Consider the following 21,951-nt stretch of genomic DNA (forward strand, 5'->3'; position numbering starts at 1 on the left):
TAAATCATTGATAAAAGTTTATATTAAGCCTATTTCTTGCACAGTGCAGGTTCTGAGTGATACTGTTTTATTTGAACAGTTTTTAAAACTCACGAGATTTTGATGTATGTTATCATTTGGCTATAAACATGCCTTTTCAGATATATCAGACAGAAAATGCTACATTAATACTCCAGTTACAGTAATTAAAAAATAAAGTATAATACACATATGCAGTCACCTGTTAATTGTGTAAACTTTACCTTTTATCATGGAGCTTTTTAAAAACAGTAGAACTGTTGCTTTCATTTGGAGACTGATTTTTTTCAAGCACAAAGACATTCAGTTTGAGCTACAACTACAAAACAACTGGAATTATCTATAATTTGACAATAAACTACCACATTCTTGTGAATGCTTTAAAAATGTATGTATTTAAAAGGGACAATGTATATTAATGGACATATGCCAGATTTAGCCAGTGACTACTTTCCATCTGTAGTTCCTGTCAGATCAAGGAAATGTAAAAGCAGTTTACAAGTGTTACTTCTGAGTGTGTGCGCGTCACATTCAGGTTCCCTATATGCACAGTTAGTAGGAGGAGGGCGGGAGTTACAGGCAGAAACGTTGTTACACTTTATGCGAACTAGACACTTTGCGGACGGTCCCTTGGCCCTCAGAGAGCAGAGAGGCAGCGCGCAGCCGCTCAGTCCGTCAGCCAGCCGGCCGCAAAGCAGCAGCATCACCGCATGGATGACAGCGCAAAGGACCCAGGCTGGGAAACACTTGAACCGAGAACCTCTCTTTAAACTGGTGGATTTCTGAACGCTTTTCTGAACCTCTCTACGGAATGATTGGCAGGTGTTAGGACATGCTGCCGTGATGTTACAACCTCCATCTCCGCTGCGATAAGAAAAAAAAAACATGAAGAAATGACCGGACTGTAGGGCTTACAGGCAAGTGTGGACACCAACAGGTTGACAAAGCTCGCGCCATCATTTTGCTACGTTTAAGTTGTACTCAGACAGCACGTTTGATGTAAGATTTCTTTCTTTGTGTGTACCATCTGTTGTCATTTCCTTTACTGATTTTAAGAACATTTTGCACCGTCAGTGTTACACCGAGGGTCCATTCAGATATATTTTTATATACAGATGCTAAATCTGCTGACGCTTGTTATTAAAACTGGGAAAATTCAGCTCATTCAACACACCGTTTACTATACCCAAAATCAATCTGTACTTTATAGTGTGTATAATTCAAGGGACTGAAGTTTTTGCAGTGTGCCTTCACCTTATTTGACCCTGAGAATTTGACAGAATCTGTAAAGGTTATTAATTATGTAGGCCAAAGATATTACACTGCCAGTTATAAGCTGATACCAACACACAAACTCAATAATTTTATCTCAGTTACCTTCAAATATATTATTGTTCTATTTTCTTAAAAATGTGGATGCAAGCTAAGATGCAGTTGACGTATTAAGACATTAATGCATGTCATAGTCACTCTGTATTCCCTTCCTGATTTCAAACAACAGCCTAGCAAAGATAGTAAAGAGATTTTGAGAATAAACAACAGTGTCACAAGGCATACAACATGACAGTAGCCCATGTTATTGCGGACCTATTACCCTGGCTGTACTAACTGTGTGGACTTCTGTTCCGATCAGCAGCAGGGGAGCTGACAGTAAATGAGAGGCCATCACCATGCCCCCGGGGAAGTATGGGATGCAGGAGGAGTGGGAGAAGGAGGGGGACCAAGAGATTTTCATGGACTTCTTGTTGCCAACCGGGATCTTCCTTAAATTTCCAGTGTCTCAGAATGACACCATCAAAAACATTAAAAAAGTATGTCTCCTCACACATTTCTTTTAATGACTGATTAACTCCTGTTTTGTTGTTGTTGTTTTTACTGATACACGATGAATGCTTTAATCATACACTGTGCATCTATCATAAGATAACACTGTATGTCCGAGTGGTGCAAACACAGCCGCAAAATGCTGCTGTGACTGATACATACATATACAAATTACCTGAGTTTATATTTCCTTTAGACATTAAACTAATTAAAAAGCATCACAGTTCAAGCAATGCTTGCTAGCTGTGATGCCACTTTTAGAGGAGCTTTGCTCCTTGGTGAACACAGCCAGCTCTCTGTTGAGGCAGAACTGCTGTGAAGTGCGAGCGAGCCAACAGTTCTGGCTCTTCATGCTGTTTGATTTAACTGTGTTAAGTAATGATTGAAATGATGATGAAAAACCTTTAAACATATCTCATGTCTTGGTATTTCACAAGGAGTTGTTGACATTTTCAAAAGCTATCAGGGTTTTTTTTTTTGTTTTGTTTTGTTTTGTTTTTTGATAGTTTCGTCTTTCTTTTTAAAAAAAATACCAATGAAATTGGCTGAGGTGTACTGAATCACTTTTTAAATGCCTTTATATAACTCTTCAAGCATATGTGTTACCTGCACAGAGAACACATTGCAGACTTTAGGACAAAAAAACACAAGCTCTAATATTTATGTGTTGCTGATGTCTTTTGTTTCAGATGGTTTGGAAAAATGCCAGAAGTGAGGCGCTCTTTAGTGGACTGGGTGACCCTGATGGGTATGTCTTCACCTGCATCAATGAGACAGCAGAGAGGGAGGAACTGGAGGAAGAGTCGAGACGGATAAGTGATGTACGGCCTTTCATGTGTGTTCTGAGACTGGTGGCGAGGGAGGGCAACCGAGTGGAGAAACTCACCAACACCCAGATCAGCCTGCTAATTGGCAAAGGTCAGCAGCATCCCTGTCTCATAAGGCTGCCAGAGCTGCAGTGACCTTTTTGGTGGATGAAGATTCTTTTGTTATCAAAGAAATAAGTGTGTTTTTTTAAACCTTGCAAAGTTGTGCTAGCCTGGTGGCAGTTCTCTTGGTCATAAACATTGCAATATTTCACAAGAAATTAAACAATAATTGACTAATATTTCGTATTTAGTGATAAAGTGAAACAAAGTGTTTTTTTTTTTAAATTGCCATTTCATTTCATCTCTTTGTTCATATTTAGTTTTCCCCTACTTTCAGTGCATTACATACCAAAGCCAGTTATTTTTCTCCCACAGAAAACAAAGCTCCTGAATGCCTCGTTAGCCGTCCAAGCTTTTCTCACGTTATGCAATGACATGACCAGGAAACATATTTCAATAATGCTTTCAGATGACTTGTGTGGTGGCTTCAAAGACACCCGAGCTAAAATTGAGCATTTCAGACACTCACCAACAAGAGCCGCTAAGCTTATGATAACTTGCAAATAAAGCTTTTGACACAAAAGTCATCTCTTTTCTCAATCCCTTCTAAGATAAAAAGAAAACTCTTTATTTGCTTGGTTGTTATTTTTATTTGTTTCTTTTACACTCTGATTAAAAGAACTCTGGACCTCTTTGTGTCTTAGTTAAAATCCATGAGTAGATATTTACTTAAGTAAATCTCACTGCATAATTCCTGTGTTCTTTTGTTTTATGAACTGTCAGGTCTGCATGAGTTTGATGCCCAGAAGAATCACGAGGTGGATGAATTTCGAGCGAAGATGCGAACATTTTGCGAAGAGAAGGCTCAGGAGCGACAGGACTTGCCATGGAAACAGTGGATGGAGTACAGCTTTCCATGCAACTTGGAGCCACGCTGCTCTCCACTAGAGTGTGGGAGCATGAAGTCAAAAAACATGAAGAAGATTTTCATAAATGTCAAGTTTGAGGCTTGTGAAGTAAGTTGTTTTTGACTCATATAGTCGAGTTGCTAGTGCTACGCTTTAATGGAGCGACAATAGTGAAGCCCACAAAAAGCACGTTAGCTTTGATTGGAGAAACTCCAGTTCCACCTTGTGTAGACTTGTTGTGGAGGATGGTTTTAAGTTACAGTGTGCACCTTAGGAAATCCCCCTCCCACTGCACATACACCACCTTCAACAGATCACTCAACCACCAGATCCACAAACACCAGAGCTACATTCTATATGCATTTCTGTAAAATTTACACCTGTGTTTGAATTATGGCATCTGTGGCTCCTTCAGGAGAGTTTCATGCTGCAGCAGGACCCTCAGGACCTCCCAGTGACTCTCATAAAGAGCGCCCTCAAGAAGAAGGCCACTGTCTTTCGCTCAGTACGGCAGGAGCCAGAAGACTACACCTTGCAGGTCAACGGGAGATGGGAGTTTGTTTATGGGAACCATCCTCTGTGCCAGTTTAAGGTGAGTTCCTGTAGTGAAAGTGAAAAATATGGACAATAATTCTGTGTTATATTTACAAATATTTATGAAAATTAGGGCAAGAACAATTATTTACAACACATTCTGAAGGCTTACGCTCCACAAGTTTTTATCTCATGTTTCAATGTGCTTCAGTACCTGAGAAAGAAGTTTTAAGACAGTAGATAGCTCTCACTTGTTTTTCCAAAAACCTTCAGGCTTTATTATGTTTTTAACACTTCTTAGGATATAAAGAGGTGATATAGCTTTAATGTGACATTTTCCTTTTATGTTAGTCTCTTACCTCCAGGGTGTTTTCTATCCTTTACATTGAGAAGGTTTGCAGTGTTGCAAAGCACACAAGAAGGAGTTGCTCTCTTCCACAGAAAGCACTTCTACTGAACTTCCCTAAATCTCGTTTCCCTCGTTTGTCATCCACACCTTTCTTCCCTTTCTTACTGACACCACTGTAACACAATTTGCATATAACTTATCTGGTTGCTGGTTTGGAATGCTTCAGACAAAGAGCGAGCAGCTGTTTTGCATTTAGCCATTTATTTTTTTAGCTATTGGCTGACTAAGCTGAGCAGACTGGGCCTTTTATGACTGATCATTTATTTATAAAACGCTTTAACACCAGCCACGGCCGAAACAAAGTGCTGTACATCTGAAACAGGTCAAATAAAAGCACATAAAAACAATATAAAACAATTTAAATGAATAAAGTAAAATAAAAGCAATAAAACAGATCAAAACTAAATAAAAATGAATTATGCTAAAGAGACAAGAGCAAAACAGAGTCATAGGGTAACAAAAAGTGTTGAAGCAAAGTATAATATGAAAATAAGCATTAAATGTTGTGAAAATTTTCCAGTCGATGACCAGAAAAAATGTATATGTTAATGAACATAACATGGGCTCTTTAAATGACTCCTTAGGCATCTTTTGATTAATAAGAACATTGGACATTGAGGCACCATTGCCAGTCCCAGGGTACATGTTCATAAAGCCCCTTTCTCTGGCAGAAAAGTGCTGACCAGGGACTATGATACGCCGCCTGCCAGCATGTAGAATAAAAAGCATCTTTCTTAAAATAATAATAATACTGTCTTTAATACTCCCCACCCCTCCTTTTTTATACATATTTGTCCCACCGTGTTTAACCTTCCGTAATTGATTCATTCATAATTGATTGACACAATCCAGCACACCAATGAGAGCCACAGTTTTTAGTGATCATATTAGAAAGAGCCCAGCTTCAAGCTTGTTTAAGGTTAAAAATTAGACAGTTTTAATTAGGACTCATTTCCAGGGTTCGGGGAGATGATCAGTCCCTCGGAGTTTTAGTGTCATCTACTGTGGCCCACAGGACAAGCTGCCGCTCCTGCACTTAATGCACTTAATTTATATCTTTACCAACAACAGTTGTTCTACAGCTGATCCAATGCCACAAAAGAACTTTTCTAATCACTCATCTTTGTCATTTTATGAAACAAGAGTCACAACTAGAACAAGTTGCTTTTTTTCCTTAGTAACAGATTTGATTATGATTTTATGTGTTAATTAAAAAAAGCTGTTGTGACAACATCAGCACCTTTGGAGTTGCTGCACAAAAAGCAGAGCGTTCTGAAAAAGATGCATGTAGCCACAAATCATGTTTATATGAGTCTTTATTTTAGTGTTTGTTGTCATGTTGAAGTTTCATTCTTAAGATTAAGTTTTATTCTGATTTAAGCTGGTTTCCCTTCTCCATGATATTTTGTCATTCTGCATGTTTTATCCTCACAAACCTTTTGGATCTGCTGCAGAGAGGCATTCAGCACAGATGTCACACTACTTGTTTCCAACGGTCCTTCTCTTTTGCCATGAAAACGTGTCTGCCAGAACAGCTTGTAGCCTCTGCCATGTATTTCCTTCTCATCCAGATTTTCAGTTTATGTACATGCCAGCTCCTTGCAGATTTTCAGCTTTCATTTTTAATTTTTTAACCCATTAAACTTAAAAAAAAATCCTCCTCGTCTTCACTGTATTTATTTATTTGTATACTATCTGTTAATTTTAGTTTATTTAGATTGATTTGCTGAGGGTTGTGGTCATTTTAATTGAAACTGTGAAACATGGAGAACATTTTTTTTCTGTCTTATGTTGTGTTGTTTGTCTACATGCTGCCTGTGAGTTTTGCCCTGTGCAGGTGGTCCACAATAGCAAAGATGATTGTCAGATCAAAAGTGGTGTGAGTCGAGACTTTGGTGGCTCGAGTCTCTTTTGTTGATTTTGAAACTCCAGCTACCTGCAGGGGTGACTCATATCTGTCTAGCAGCCCTGTAGAGAGGAACTGCATCCATCCACACATAATTAGATTTTGACTGCATTAACCTACAGCAAATGAACAGCCTTCAGGAGTTAACCAGTGCTATCAGGGCACTGGGAAAAATCTGTGGGTAGGCTGACAGATAGCTCTACCAGTAAATAAAAAAATACCTTCTTATGCCTCTTTTTGATGTCCATCTTTGTCTCTTTCCTCCTAGTACATTTTCTATTGTTTGAGAAATGGACAAAACCCTCAACTCATCATGGTGCATCACTCCACCATCAGCAAATATCAGGAGGAGCAAGGCAGAATGTGCAGCCAGAATTATAAGAGTCGTTCCCTATCTAGACCTCCTCCTCTGCCCGTGAAGAAAGTAAGTAGTCCTTTTTTATTAACTTAGCAGCACTTGTTTTTCTTTCTTCATCGCAGTTGTCCTGAACAAGCCTGCAGACTTTGACACACTTTAAAAATAATGGGCAGCACTGTGTAAATAACTGACATCTTTGACACCCTTGCTTACATCTACTGTAGTTTAACATCTGTATTACACGCTTTGGAAGTGCACTCGCAAGATGAAAGTTACTAGATTTTTTAAGGTTTTATCGACTTTTACTAAAAAAATTAAGCGATATGTACAGCTAATAATGATAAAATGTTTTAAAATTAGCTTAAATTGCTCGCTTGTTTCTCAGTTTTAAACTCTGTTCTCCTTTTTTTTAATGTTTTGTTGTGTTGTGCATCTTTCTTTTGGCATTATTGCTAAACAGGAAAGTTTAGCAACAGTTTCATGACTTGGCTTCCAGAGAAAAGTATAAATGCAAGTTAAATATGAGCAGGAAATAACTGAATTTGCTCTTATTTGACCCCTTCTTACAGCAGAACACCTCCTCTCTCTGGTCCATCAATGAGTCTTTCTGTATTCACCTGGTGCAGGGCAGCCGAGTCAATGCAGATGAAGGAATGAAGGTTGGTGTGGTTTTGCGTGGGTTTTCTCTCAATTTGCTGCTCAATGAAATGTGGCATCGACTTGTTTACCAATATCTCAATTTCAGTTGTATGAACAGCAGAGTTGAAATGAAATGACAGGGGGTCACATGGTCCAGACCACACGTTTCCCATAATTCATCAAGGCGGTTGGTTAAAACTTCAAAACAGGAAGTGGGGAGGGCCTATCTGGTTTTTACGTCTCACTCTGAGGCCTAGATTCTAAGAAAAAGACAGACTTCATGCTCTCTTGTCTCACTTACAGATGCACTTCTTCTTTCAAAGCGTTGCATGCGTTTTGTTAGTGTTGCAGGTCCGTCCTGACTTATCTTCAGACTTAACATTTTCAGTGTTTTTTCCAACAATTTCCTAGTAAATGAGTGCAGAAAAGATATAGAAATTTTCACTTGTTACTTGTTATATGTTCCACTTCAGAAAAACAGTGTCAAACTGAAACGTGTCTGCATTTGTAAAACTGCTTCTGTTTATGTGGGTTATTGAGTGTAAGTGCTCTTCCGGTTGCTCGATCAGAGCATCGTGACTCATGACTAATTTCTCCTGTTGGTATGGGTTTGAAAACACAAACTCATTAATTTAATGAATATAGATTGAGAATATCTTGACTTGGCTAAAGGCTGGAACACAATACATGAAGGATGTTAAATTCTTCTGGCTGTTTATCATAATTCACAGACTTTGAAAGGAACTGCAACCTGTTTACGTTATGAACGTGTAGACCCTTTGACTCATAGCTTGAGTGACACAGGAAGCTCTGAATCATATATCTCAAAGATGTAACTCTTCCACAAACAATCGTCCTCACGCAACTGCTAAACTCTTCAGCTTCCAAACCACATTTTATGCTTTCATCTAATCACCACTGTGTATATGTTCTTCCCCTCCAGCTTGTGGTGCAGGCCGGACTGTTCCATGGCAGTGAACTGCTCTGTAAGGTGGTGACAAGCTCGGAGGTGTCTGTGTGCTCTGAGCCACTGTGGGACCAGAGGCTGGAGTTTGACATAAATGTGTCCGACCTGCCCCGTATGAGCCGCCTGTGCTTTGCACTCTATGCTGTCATTGAGAAAACCAAGAAACCAAAAAGCACCAAAAAGAAGAATAAGAAAGCGGTGAGTTTTTCAGAAACCCGTACAGTTTTTTGGGGGGGAGTGGTTTCTAAATTGTACAACTTGTGATGGAGCAGATGAGGGCTCAGGCTGGTGGGTGTAAATTTGTTAACAGGCACAAACAGATCTGTTTCCCCTCCAGCGTGTAGTGCGTGTAGTCAGTGTATGCTGTGTGGGTGTGTTTTGCTGTTGCGTCTGGTTGTGCAAGTGTGTTCAGTGGCAACACTGTGGTTAACATTTCATCCGCTTAAGCTCTTTTATCTGTACATCAGTCCAACGAAGGAAGGAATTGGCTAAAATTTTCAAGGAATTTTAAATTAATCTTCACACCACCATTACACACACACACACACACACACACACACACACACACACACACACACACACACACACACACACACACACACACACACACACACACACACACACACATACTGAATGTTTTACTTACAATAAGAGCAGTTGAGAGTTCAGCCTTCAAACATTACAGTAAATATTTCCCAGGTTGGGGACATTTTTTTTAGGTTTTTATTTGTAACTTGTGCTTGCAAACAAACATTTTTGGTTACAAGCACAAAATCATCAGTTCACAAGATTTAACCCTTTGGTGCATAAATATGGACACAAATTTAAAGGGTGTTTTTAAATGTATGCATGGGTGTGGATCGTAAATTAGCAACTTTATTGGACATTAGTGAGTCATCACTACTCTGCCACGTATAAAGAATAACTATATTTGATATAGTATATATACATACATTGTAATTACCAAGTTTGCCTCAGTGATAAACAGGACAAGAAAATGATCCAGGTGTTTTTATAGAAAATTTGTATTGTATTAATATGACAAGATATTATTTTATAAATATTTTCATAGATGAAGTAGAAAAATCAATACACTGAGTAAAAGTTAAAATCAGTGTGCATGTCTGTAGAAGTAAAATATTTTATTTAAAAAAATGTGGTACTGTTTTGTAATAATTCATGCACCAGAGGGTTAAATATGCATAAATAAAATATTTTTATTTAATATATTAATATATATTGTCAAGAACCTTTGGTGCTGAAGTACGGCAAATTCAACATATAAATCTTATATCTTATATAAATCTTAAATGTTATAGAAAATAATTGTCCTCATCCTTCTACTTTGCATATCACAGTATACAAGACTGGAATTGATTGCAAGAATGCAATTTCATGGAACGTGGCTGTCCACAGCAATTCATGAGTTGTACCATCTGGATGTGAAACAAAGATGGACTGCACAGTGCCAATCAGACATTTTTTATCAGTTGCTCAACATTCGTTGTAAAATGATGCCGTCTGACCACAGCATCAGTTCTCCGTCAGACGGGGCAGCTTCCGTTTTCTTAAAAAAAAATGAATGGCAGAGAGACACCGAGCTAGGTTTTAGGTTGTTATTATAATTACTGTTAGAATTATGGCAGCCTAGTCTGTTTCCCTTTTCCATGTTTCAGTCCTGTTCTTTTGTCTCTTTCTCTCTCATTTTTTCCTTTCTGCCCTTCTGTTTGGAAACATTAGAAAGGTGATAGTTAAATACTTATAAAACAGCTTCATTAGCATGAAACGGTGGGTTTTATAGTTTTAAAATGGATAATTGTTTTGAAAAATGTACCAATCATCCGTTTATATACGCAAACACGTGTTAAATTATTCTACTCAAGTAAATTTATTTTTACCACATCAAAATTCTTCTTAAGAAAAATACAATAAAAATGTGTCATAAGTCATAAGTAACTTTTTAAAAATCTACTCTAAATAAAGATTAGTTCAGTCAGCTGTGCAGCTGTCAGGGTGAATATAACTATTTTAGTTGCAGATCACTTAAATCAAATAGACAGCCTTAGAAAGTAGCATCTAAACAAAAGTAAACATTGCCCACAGAATTTCATTGTTTTTTTTTATTTTTTTATTTTGATTTAATTAATTTTATTGTATTATGTCGGATTGCTGCTGCTGCTGCTGAAAGCTTACAACGATGCAGAGAATTTCTTTCTGCTGTCTTTAATGATAAGACACAGTTGTTATATTACATATTGCTAAAATGTGGAAAAGGATCGTTACTGTCTTGTTTCCGCCTGAGCTGAAGATTAACTTGTATTGAGGTGTTACTTTGTCTATTTTTTTCATCTTGACTACTTGACTGCTTTCGCCAGGAATTTTAATAAGAAGCTGACTTGACTTTTTACATATTAGTATGTATTACCACACACTATTTGATTAGTAGACGTCCTTATTTAAATAAATAAATAATAATAAGTATGTTTAAGTTGGGTACATGGTTACAAAAAACAAAGAAATAAAAAAAAGGGAAAGAAATTAACTGTAACAGTAAGGAGGATCAATTTAGTTTCTCAATTCCTTTCAATTCTATGCTCTGATATTAATTTGTAATTTCAAGGTGCTGCAAATAATTTAGTGATTAATTAATTATAAATTGACAGAAATTGATGGGCTGCTTTTTTTTAATCACAAATAGCCATTTTTCAAGTTGACTCCAGCTTGTAAACACAAACTTTGATGCCGACTGAAGCAAATTTATTGTTTGGAAACATTTCCAGCTAAATTCTTAAAAAGCTTGCTGGGAAATTTGTTACTTATTTTAATAATAATCTATTTGAGGAAGATTATTTAAACAGTTTATCCTCCTGTTGTTGTTTACTTATTTAAAATCATGTTTGATGCACAACTACAACAGCTGGAGTACTACACTGTGAGACCACAATGTAAAGAGCGTCCTCACACCTACTCAGTGAACAATGAGAAATTCCCCCTTTTCTGCAGCTGTGGTCTCTGCATCTTTTGTTTTGGCAGCATTACAGCAGCTTTGGGCAGCTTGTGTGGGTGGATGTCCCAGACATGGTGCCCAGGTGTGTTTTAAGGGCATATAGGCCACTTCTGCTTTCCGAGCTACTTCTCTCTTCTGTTGCCCGGAAAAGAAGTCCTGCAGCCAGACACCAGAAAGACAGACGGAAGTTGAACTATTTTAGCCGTTCTTTTTTATATGCATCGCTTATTTTAAACTGCACGCTTTCAGCTTAAATATATTACTCTTGTTTTCAACAACACACACGTATTCAAGGTTAGTTTTTGGAACTTAGCTCCATTAATGCAGAAAGAAATCTTGAAATAGAAAATGTTACAGCTACAAAGCACTTTTCTTCAAAGTCTAATACTACACCTTTAAACTTTCTTAATTTATTAAAATGTTTTTCTTTATACGGACTTTTACTTCAGGCAATCCACTTAAGTAGGATGTGTGTTTGTCAAGGCAGAGTTATTATTATTTCAAGGGTCTTTAGATTGACTATGAAACATTTTACCTTGACTGAGAAAAATAACTTGAAGAAATATATTCTGTAGCTGGGATACTGTGTTTTGATTGAAATTGTCTCAACTAAATAAACACTTCTTCTTTTTTTTTTAAATGGAGAGTCAGATTTTGCTTTTATAACCAAACCTGAACATCCTCATGACTCTTCCAATCTTTTCAGGACTGCCCAATTGCCTGGGTAAACACCATGGTGTTTGACTACAAGGACCAGCTGAAAACTGGAGAGTCCCTCCTGTCCACATGGCCATCTCTACCTGGTACTTTCTGCTTCCTCTCACTTTCTTCCCATAAATCTCCTTAGATATTCATAGCTTCTTTCACAACACTTGGCAGTACTTACTGCTGTCTGAAATACAGAACCGCAATAAGTTGAAACCATAGTCACACATTTTGTTTATTAAAATAGCTTTCCTAAGATATTAAAAATCTGTATTGAACAATAGGTACTTTTTTATTTACCGTGGTTGTAGAATGAAATAATTTAATGTACATGTAGAGGAGCAATTAGTGTAACAAAACATGATTGTTGGTCTGAAAGTGTGACATTGTTCTCTACTGTGGAGACAAAAACTTAAAGAAAATGTTTGAAATTTTTATTACAGATGACAAAAGTGACTTGTTGAACCCAATGGGAACAGTTGAGAAGAACCCCAATGTGGACAGTGCTGCTGGGCTTCTCATACGCTTCCCAAATATCCGCCCCTACCCTCTCTATTATCCTCCACTTGCCAAGGTAGTTTCTCCCAAATGGCTTTATTTGGTCAAAACATTTATTTCTATCACAGTCAAACCCACATAATCTGTTTTTAGATAAGTGACTTGGAGAAGAATGGTGATGCACTTTTTGCCTCTAAAGAAGAGGTAAGACTATGATGTTTTCTTAAATTTGAGCACAATTAAAAGTAAAAAATAAATAGAAAAAAAATTATAGCTGTTTATTGCTGATCAATAAAATTTATTTGAACTTGTGTACTGTTTGTTTTTCTCCTTGTAGTACATGAAACTTAAAGAAATCATGGACAACAAAAACTTCACAGAGATTTTTGAGGATGAGAAAGAGCTTCTGTGGAATCTCCGTACCGAAATCCGCGACTTGTACCCTGAAAGTCTGTCAAAACTGCTCCTCATCACAAAGTGGAACAAGCGAGAAGATGTTGTTCAGGTATGAATGGAGAATTCTGGATGAGAGTTTCCACAATTAAAGCAGTTTCTCTCTAGTGTCTAAAACCAATCTAAAAATGTTTGATTAGCACAGATAGACTGATGAAAAATATCAGAGTACAGTCACCACTTGTTCAGAAATTATTTGTCTCTGCTGACCCGTATGTTCATGAATACATGTTTTGCATACTGTATAATACTTGTTTTATGAATAGGGCTGTAGCTCATAATTGAAACAAATGAACGCGTGATTATTCCTTATATGGGCTGTAAAAAATTACAGACATAACCTTTTATAAGAAAATAATAAATTGCAACAGTAGTAGTTTAGACTATAATGTTCACAAAACATGACTGAAAATATGTTAGTGCAAACATTAATGTGTAGCAATAATTTTGGGCATCTGTGTGCATGTAATCATTTTTAGCTTGATGTTAACCTCTGTCAAAAAGGGGAAAATACAAGCAAGAATAAAACATTTATTGCAGACACAACATTTTTGAGACGGGGAATACATTCTTTGGAATACTCGAGATATCTCTAAACACCAAGAAAATGCAAACGAACCTTGTTTTTGTGGAGCAACTCGTCATGTACTGTGGATTTGTCTTTTCAGGTGTTTTTTCTACATATATGGTCAGGGCTTAAGGGGTTAAAATACCAACCAAAATGTTAGTGTACAGCTTTCTTAGCACTGACTTATGTGCTAACATGTTCAGGCTTTATGTTCACCCTAGCTTAGCATGTTAGCATGCTAATATCAGGTACTTTAGGTTGTTGCTAGTTTGGGTCAGTACATGATTCTGTTTTACAGATGATGTTCATGTAAAAGAAAACAAAAGTCACTCTTATATTAATTTTGTCAGTTGTGGATTTGGCAAAAGTGATTGTATTTTTTTCTTGAGTTACTTTGCTGTCAAAAACATCATTTAACTCTAACCAAAAGACCAAGCCTTTAGGTTGTCAGAATTACTGAAGGGGGAAAAAAGGCAAAGAAATTCTGAAATTTTGTATTTACATAGGTTTTGTACTTCTTCTTCTTCTATAGTCGAATCTTGTCTAAAATCAAAATCTCCTAGTTACTATACTTGAAAAGTAACTAATACCTGTAGTGAAGGAACAAGTACCATAATTGTGTTCCACTGAGGAGAAACGCCTTAATATGGGTATGAAATATTAAAAACTAAAAATAGAGTAAAAGTACAAAGTAGACACTGGTTAGCGTGCTGGTTTAATTTATTCTTGGACCATCAAGTTTATTCATTTTTAGACACATTAGAAGTACATCTGATTGTAAACACTAGGATTGACCATTTTGCTCTCATCTGACCTGTAATTATTTAAAAAGCCAAAGCTTTTTAGATGAATTATCAGTAATGTTTGTCTTTACATGGGTCAAACCTTTCATTTACTCTTACAAGAAAAAAAAGCTGAAAATTGTCGTAGAAAATTTTCACTGATACAAATACATTTTGTACTTAGAGTCTTTGAACATGTTTTCTGATCTTTGAGCTGCATTTTTTTTTCAAACATTTAAGTGAAACTGTTATATCTAATCAGTAATATAATTTAATGTATGCAATGAAACAGAGAAAAGCAGTCATTTGTATCTTTGTATAAACTAACATCAGCATATATGATAAATGATTTACATTTTATTAAATATGTATCAGAATACTCCCTTATCAATCCTTTTAGCAATGTGGGAGTAATGTGATGTTGTACACTGAGGATCCAATTAAATTTTAATCAAACAAATTATATTTTTCATTGTTCTCAGTGTGGTAGAAAATTTTCATCTATTTCTTCTCAGATGGTGAGTTTGCTCAGGAGCTGGCCCGAACTCCCTGCCATCCATGCTTTAGAGCTCTTAGACTACAGCTTTCCTGATCCCGCGGTCCGTTCTTTCACTATCAGATGCCTCAAGAAGCTCAGGTGCACACATACTCCTGTTCCTGTTTTTAGTAATCAACAGCTTCTGATATTTTGTGATTTGCTTGCTAACGTCACAAAATTTCTCTGGCCACAGTGATGATGAACTGCTGCAGTACTTAATCCAGCTGGTCCAGGTCCTGAAGTATGAGTCCTACCTAGACTGTGACCTGACAACTTTCCTGCTAGAGAGAGCGTTGTCCAACAGGAGGATAGGACACTTTCTATTTTGGCATCTCAGGTGAGATGCAGTTTTACATAATGAAACTAAACAACATCAAGTCCAGCCTTTTTTTCTTTTAACTGGAGATGTGTTTATCATAGATCAGAGATTCACGTGGCTTCTGTGAGTTTACGTTTTAGCCTGATTCTTGAGGCTTACTGCCGAGGAAACATCCACCACATTAAACTCTTAACCAAACAGGTAATTGCAACCTTATTTTGCATGGTGTTAAGCCCTTTAACGTGTGTGTATGAAAGTAATTCTCAATCTGTGCCGCTTAGACCGAAGCTCTGGGCAAAATGAAGGCCCTGAGTGACATTGTCAAGTCAGGCTCGCAGAAGATGACAGTGGAGTACTTGAGGCTGTGTATCAAGCAGGAGTCTTATCTGGAGGCCCTGTCGGACCTACTGTCACCACTCGATCCCAGTATCATCCTCTCTGAGATCTGGTTAGTGTCACATATACATGTACACACTGCATAACTGTCTGGAATAATTGTATATTTGGTCTTCATGATTAGATTTTCCAGGGGATGCTCTCTCAAGGTTTTACTGGATTATAGAATACTATGTTTAAGCAGTCATACTGACAAAGTAACAATTATATCTTACTGGACCACTAGACCTTACATTGTATTTCATATCAAACCACATCACAACTTAATTGATTTTTTATCCTAACCGGTGAGGATGCCGGTTTTTTAGTCTCCCCAGAGCTTGAGCATATTCATCCCCCTGAAAATGTGTTTGTGCTTTCTTGTGTTTACCCGATGACAGACTGTTCATACTGAGCAAAGCTCACACCTTTCATCAATGATGCATAATTATTTAAGAAGTCAATATGTTGGGTGTTTCAGTTAAAAATAGAAATAATTTCTCTGTATTTTCTAAAAAATATATTTTCCTCTGTCCTTGAGTATTTCATGTCTAAAGATGGTGTTTCTGCTGTTGCAGTGCAGACAAGTGCAGATTTATGGACTCTAAGATGAAGCCCCTCTGGCTAATGTACAAGAACCCCTTAACTCAAGGAGACATGGTGGGCATTATCTTCAAAAATGGAGATGGTACGATACAAAAGAACATTCACACAATGACACACATATACAGCACTAAGCTATAGTTTAAAAAAAAAAAGCAGAAACACGGGTTTGGGATAGGGTTAAAGTTAGAATTTTATTCAATTCAACTTTTTTTTCTTTTTTTTTTTTATCACCTTTTAGATCTTCGACAGGACATGTTGACTCTCCAGATGATTCAGCTCATGGAGAACCTATGGAAGAAAGAAGGTCTGGATCTCAGGTGGGAGCTGTTTTTTTCTTCTTCTTGTTCTGTTTTTTTAAGCAAAAGTACAGTTTCTACACCAACAAAATTCTGCTCACTCCATCTACGCTCAGGATGATCCCATATGGCTGCTTGTCCACTGGAAACAAAATGGGACTCATCGAGATAGTGAAGAACTCTGACACTATCGCCAACATCCAGCTCAACAACAGTAACAGTGCAGCTACTGCTGCCTTCAACAAGGACGCCTTGCTCAACTGGCTCAAATCTAAGAATCCTGGGTGAGTATAAAGGATTTTGACACATTAATATTTGATATATAATTTGAAGCTTAAAAATGTCTGCTTATACCATACAAATTCATCATTGGTCTCTGTGGAAGGGGTGACCCTCTTTAACTCTAAGAACCAACCACTGAGTCTTTTATGTCTGGGCCAAAGCACTATTTTAGGCATCACAATAGCATCACAGCAAGAGTGGGGTTAGCATACAGCTTTTTCCCCAGAAATTTGCCCCAGTTCCACACAGGGGCGTCCCCAAAGCTCTAAAGACTACTCCGATATGAGCCGTGTCCCAGTTGCAAATGTTAAACTAGCTCAAGCTGCTGTTTTATTGTGTGTGTTGTGTTCATTTTGATGTAGTAAAATCACAAGGCAAACATGGAGTTTTTCCTTGTGTGCTAGAGCAATTAAGATCTTGACAAATAAAGACAGACATTAAATGAAAACACATCTTGTTCTTTCTTATATTCAAAATAATTTTTTATACTATGTAGATATATTTTAAGTGGTATTTGTGTTCTTCCGATGGTATTTCCTTTCTGTGTAAAATGGCAAAGTAGTTGCTAATTTCTTGTGAACAGCTAAGCCTGCCATAGGAACACAAAAATATGCAGGGTGATAATGTATTAACTTACAGATAATATCATAATTTATTAATATAACAGGAAAATATACACTTATCAGCCACAATGTAAACCACCCGCTTAAGTTTGTGCAGGTCCCATTTAGAACCTCAGGTAGCTCTGCCAGGGCATGGACACTGGAACTCTGCAGATATCCTGAAGTTTGTGGCATTACAAGACTAGCAGCGGATTATTTTGGCCAAGTGGATTGCATCACTCCCCACAAACTGCAGGTTGGGGTCTCTTCAGGCTTTTCCTGGTACATTCCACAAATATGTGATTAAATTGAGATATGGGAAGTTTGGAAATGGACTTGATCTTTTGGACTCTTTGAGCCATTCTTGAACTGACTTTGTGATGTGATGGAATATGTACTGTTCTGGTGGTAGAGGTCTGCTGTCATCCAGGGGGGCTGTAACCATGGTGGGGCCTGCAACAATGATTAGGGGGGTTTTACAAGTGAATGTGACCTCAGTGTCAGAAGAACAAAATTTACAAGCAGATTGTTGCCTTGTAAGAAGATGCTTTTTTGTTATTAACCTTCAGCTGTTGTGGATGATTTATGTACTTACTGACTTCAATATGAAGTACTGTCAGTTTAATTCTGTGCTAACATCAACTTGGATTGGTAACCTTTTTGTAAGCGTTTGATATTCATATCACTGCAGACTATATGCGGCTGCTGTAGGTATTATAGACAGATAAAGGCTTTGTGTATACAATAGGCTGTTCTATGTTCAAAGAATGCAACCTGAGTGTTCTGATGTGTGGTCAAAATTATTTAAAGATATTTTACTGTGCCTCATTTTAAAACAGTCACAGACCAAATTAAAGTGCACTGGTAAACCAAGCAACATTAAATGAGTGTAGATGCTTATTTAGTGCCAGTCAGTCTGAAGTTCTCCTCTTTTCTAAGAGCTCCTTGAATAACAAGGACTATTTTATGTAATGAATAAACCTTTGTACGTCATATTGGCAACCCAGGCCCAGCTGACAGCATAGCGGAACAGAAGGATAATTGGCTTGAAATGCTGCAGAGCCTAAAGCACACAAGGAAAAGTTAGTAAAAGCTTAACACGAACCCAGTGCTGGTCTAGACTGCTAGAGGATGTGACAGTCGATCATTATTCTGCCACAGGAACTCCTCTGTAAATATTTTATACAGTGACAGGCAGCAGTGACGACAACCCAGCTCATATGTGTGCACGTGTTTGTGAAATGCTTGTGATATGATGAGGATAAGAGAAGTGTACATGTACTGTAAGAGCAGAACCCACTCATGCTTTGGTTCCTTGTTTCTCTTGACTTTTTCTGTCACCAGGGACAAACTTGATCAAGCAATAGAGGAGTTCACGCTGTCCTGTGCTGGCTACTGTGTAGCTACTTATGTGCTGGGTATTGGAGATCGTCACAACGACAACATCATGATCAGGGAAACTGGACAGGTCAGGTTTACTGCATGTCTGACTCACTATGTTTATAAGTCACTGCTTAATCTAAAACATCTTTATTCTTATTAGTTAGTCATTGTTTGTGAATATGCATTTAACAACATGTAATTTAATAGTACCTTGTGGAAAGTTTTAATAAAATTGTAAAAGATATTTTGTTAACCTAGGTAGTTATAATAGAAGAAACTCCTTCAGGTGACCCACCAGTTATTGAGAAATGACTGTGGTCAGTGATTCAGAACCTTCCTAACAGTGATTTCAACTTTGTGCTTTAGCTGTTCCACATTGACTTCGGGCATTTTCTGGGCAACTTCAAGCGTAAACTTGGGATCAACAGGGAGCGCGTGCCTTTTATCTTGACATATGACTTTGTCCATGTGATCCAGCAAGGACGGACAAACAACAGTGAGAAGTTTGAGAGGTACAATAATGGCTTTTTGTGACTAACCTGATATTTTTTCACATGTTATGTTCTTACTAACATCTCCTTTGATCTTCATGTTGTCAGGTTCAGGGAGTACTGTGAGCGGGCCTACAAGATCCTGTGTCGGAACGGGACGCTGTTTGTCAACCTCTTCGCTATGATGAAGGCAGCAGGGCTGCCTGAGCTGTCCTCTTTCAAAGATATCCAGTATCTCAAGGTATTCAACAGTGATCATGTTGCTTATGATCATGATAATGAGGATCACGTTAAGAATATTTCCATTTGTTTTTTTGTTTTTAAAGGACTCCTTATCTTTGGGCAAATCAGAGGATGAAGCATTGAAGAATTTTAAAGTGAAGTTCAATGAAGCTCTGCGGGAGAGCTGGAAGACAAAGGTCAACTGGATGATGCACTCCTTGGCCAAAGATAATAGACCATGAAAAGCAATGCACCAATGAAACTGCCAACAATAATTGATTTTTAATTTATAGACATAAAAAGCAAGAAAGCAGTGATGAATTTCATGGCTGGCATTCAAAGACAGGCATTAAGAAATGTTTACATGTGACTGGTCTTTCTGTGATAAATAACAGCTAAGCAGAGGCACTCAAAGACAATGCCATGATTATGATGAATCATTTTGACGCAAGTATTCTCACTCTGCCATCTTTTTTCCATTACAAGGAGTGCTTTAGCCTGGAAAACATGCCAGCCTACATCTTAATTCAAGATTTGGTGAAATAGCTACCTGAAAACTACTGGCTCATATGAAGTGAAAGTAAAAAAATAATCTCATCAACCAACTGCATTACTCAGCAGAGCGCAAGCTGCACACAAACTGTGTGGTGGCCCAAGATATCAGAATATGTCACCAGATCTGAAATTTCACCTCAAGACTTTTCTACAGTTTACAGTCTTCCATGGCTCAGCCTTGTCTTTCATTTTAACCACCTCTTTGCTAAATAGTGTCTTGTATTTTTTTTATTATTTTTTTGTATTTTATTTAATCTGGTTGCTTTTAGCCACTCATGAAGTCCTTAAAGTTAATTTAAAGAGATGTATTGTGTCTTATCGCTGTAACATTGTAGTGTAATATTGACTTGAAGTATATATTTTCTCTTAAGTGCCGGTACACATGAAGCATTGTAAAATGTCAGTCTAATGTAAGACAAGTTATGATTATTGTTTTGATAACATACCTGAGCGCTGGGCTGTACTGGCCAGGAGAATGTTACCAAGCAGCTACAGTCCATTAAATGACAGATGTGCTCTTTCAGCTCTCTTGCTCAAATGAGAAGTTCAGTGCAATTCTCAAATCTCTGTCAAATACAATGCCAGAAACCTGCTGAGCTTAGCACGAAAGTGGAAACAGGTGGAGCTGGTGAACCTGGTCCTGGTGATATGTGTTTTGTTTTTTGTTTTTTGGGGGTTTTTTTCTATTATCTATTTATATCTTTAAATATTATGTTAAATGATTTTGGCAGACAGACTCACAACTAGGCTTACTGTTTTCCTGTTTTTCTTTTTTCTGCTAAGCTAGCAAACCATCTCCTGGCTGTGCCTTTATGTTATCACCCTTTTTTGAATGGTGTTGACTTTATTCTTGAATTTTATTAAATGGTCAGCTGTTCATTTAATTAGACAACTATCACTGGCAGCTCCATAATGAGATGACCGCAAGCTATTTTTAAAGATGTTTGGCCAGTTCAAAAAACAAAAAGTTGAACATTGGTCCAGATGAGACAATCTGTAGACTCATAAAAGCCATTAACTTGTGGTAGTGTATCTTATAATGTGACATTTGTCACGTGACTTTTTTTTGTGTGTGTGCGTGTGTGTGGATGTGTACTCTGACTTTTAAGTTTTGCACTGTGATTTCTGTTGCATTTTTGACCAGATGTGCCACATGCCATGAGAGAGATTTCTTGCTTATAATATCAATCACTGTCATACTCTGACATAGCAGATGCAGCACAAACGTGTCTGTTTAAGTTAACATTGTGCTGTATAATTTAATTTTCAGGTGCTTATGGAATAACTTTACATGCTGTATATCCTGCTGTCTGTCCTGCTTCGAGGACCACTTGAATGAATGTGCTTTTTGGTGCCTTTTTAATTTAGCTGAACAGTTAAAATGGTCTCTGCTTTTTATATAAATCTCTTTGCAATGTTGATTTGCAGAAGAGCAAATGTAGTTGTAGATTCCACAGCACAAAGCTACCAAATCATTACCTGTGGGAATTAAACATTGGTTATCACTGTCCTCACTATGGGCTCCACTAAACACTGCTGAGCCACAAGATGGCTATTTTTGCTAACTGTAAAATATACTGCTGTTGCCTTTTGAGTTGATTGGAATGTGGCTGTTTAATGGTACAAATTGTTCAAGGCCTGCCAGTGTAGGTCTAATGAGGAGCTGTAATTTATCTGCATACTGTTTAAGCATTTGCTAACATTTGCTGTTGAGAGGAAAATGTTCTCAATAAACTGTTTGCAACCAGACTCTCTGAGGATCCAGTTTTGTTGTATTGCTATATTTTTTGTTTTAATAAAATAAACAGAAACTAAATAAAGACCAAAACCAAGAGGC

The 21,951-nt window shown here is 37.4% G+C and overlaps 1 protein-coding gene across 2 annotated transcripts; it reads left to right on the plus strand.

Moving 5' to 3' along the window:
• The first annotated feature begins 650 nt into the window (after window positions 1–650).
• Window positions 651–21,863, plus strand: pik3cd (phosphatidylinositol-4,5-bisphosphate 3-kinase, catalytic subunit delta). 2 transcript variants are annotated; one of them, XM_042003678.1, is made up of 23 exons: window positions 651–935; window positions 1,655–1,829; window positions 2,532–2,760; window positions 3,495–3,727; window positions 4,035–4,211; window positions 6,737–6,892; window positions 7,396–7,485; window positions 8,409–8,630; window positions 12,146–12,242; window positions 12,588–12,718; window positions 12,796–12,846; window positions 12,980–13,147; window positions 14,961–15,082; window positions 15,177–15,320; window positions 15,404–15,503; window positions 15,584–15,750; window positions 16,256–16,365; window positions 16,522–16,600; window positions 16,696–16,863; window positions 18,808–18,931; window positions 19,213–19,358; window positions 19,446–19,578; window positions 19,664–21,863. In XM_042003678.1, the coding sequence occupies exons 2-23, from the start codon at window positions 1,689–1,691 to the stop codon at window positions 19,799–19,801; spliced, it is 3,126 nt and encodes a 1,041-aa protein (XP_041859612.1). In that variant the 5' UTR covers window positions 651–935; window positions 1,655–1,688; the 3' UTR covers window positions 19,802–21,863. The 2 variants fall into 2 exon arrangements, with proteins under 2 accessions (XP_041859612.1, XP_041859613.1); XM_042003679.1 differs by having other exon boundaries at window positions 7,399–7,485.
• Window positions 21,864–21,951: the final 88 nt, after the last annotated feature.

Source organism: Melanotaenia boesemani, chromosome 13, assembly GCF_017639745.1.
Source record: "Melanotaenia boesemani isolate fMelBoe1 chromosome 13, fMelBoe1.pri, whole genome shotgun sequence".
Taxonomy (NCBI): domain Eukaryota; kingdom Metazoa; phylum Chordata; class Actinopteri; order Atheriniformes; family Melanotaeniidae; genus Melanotaenia; species Melanotaenia boesemani.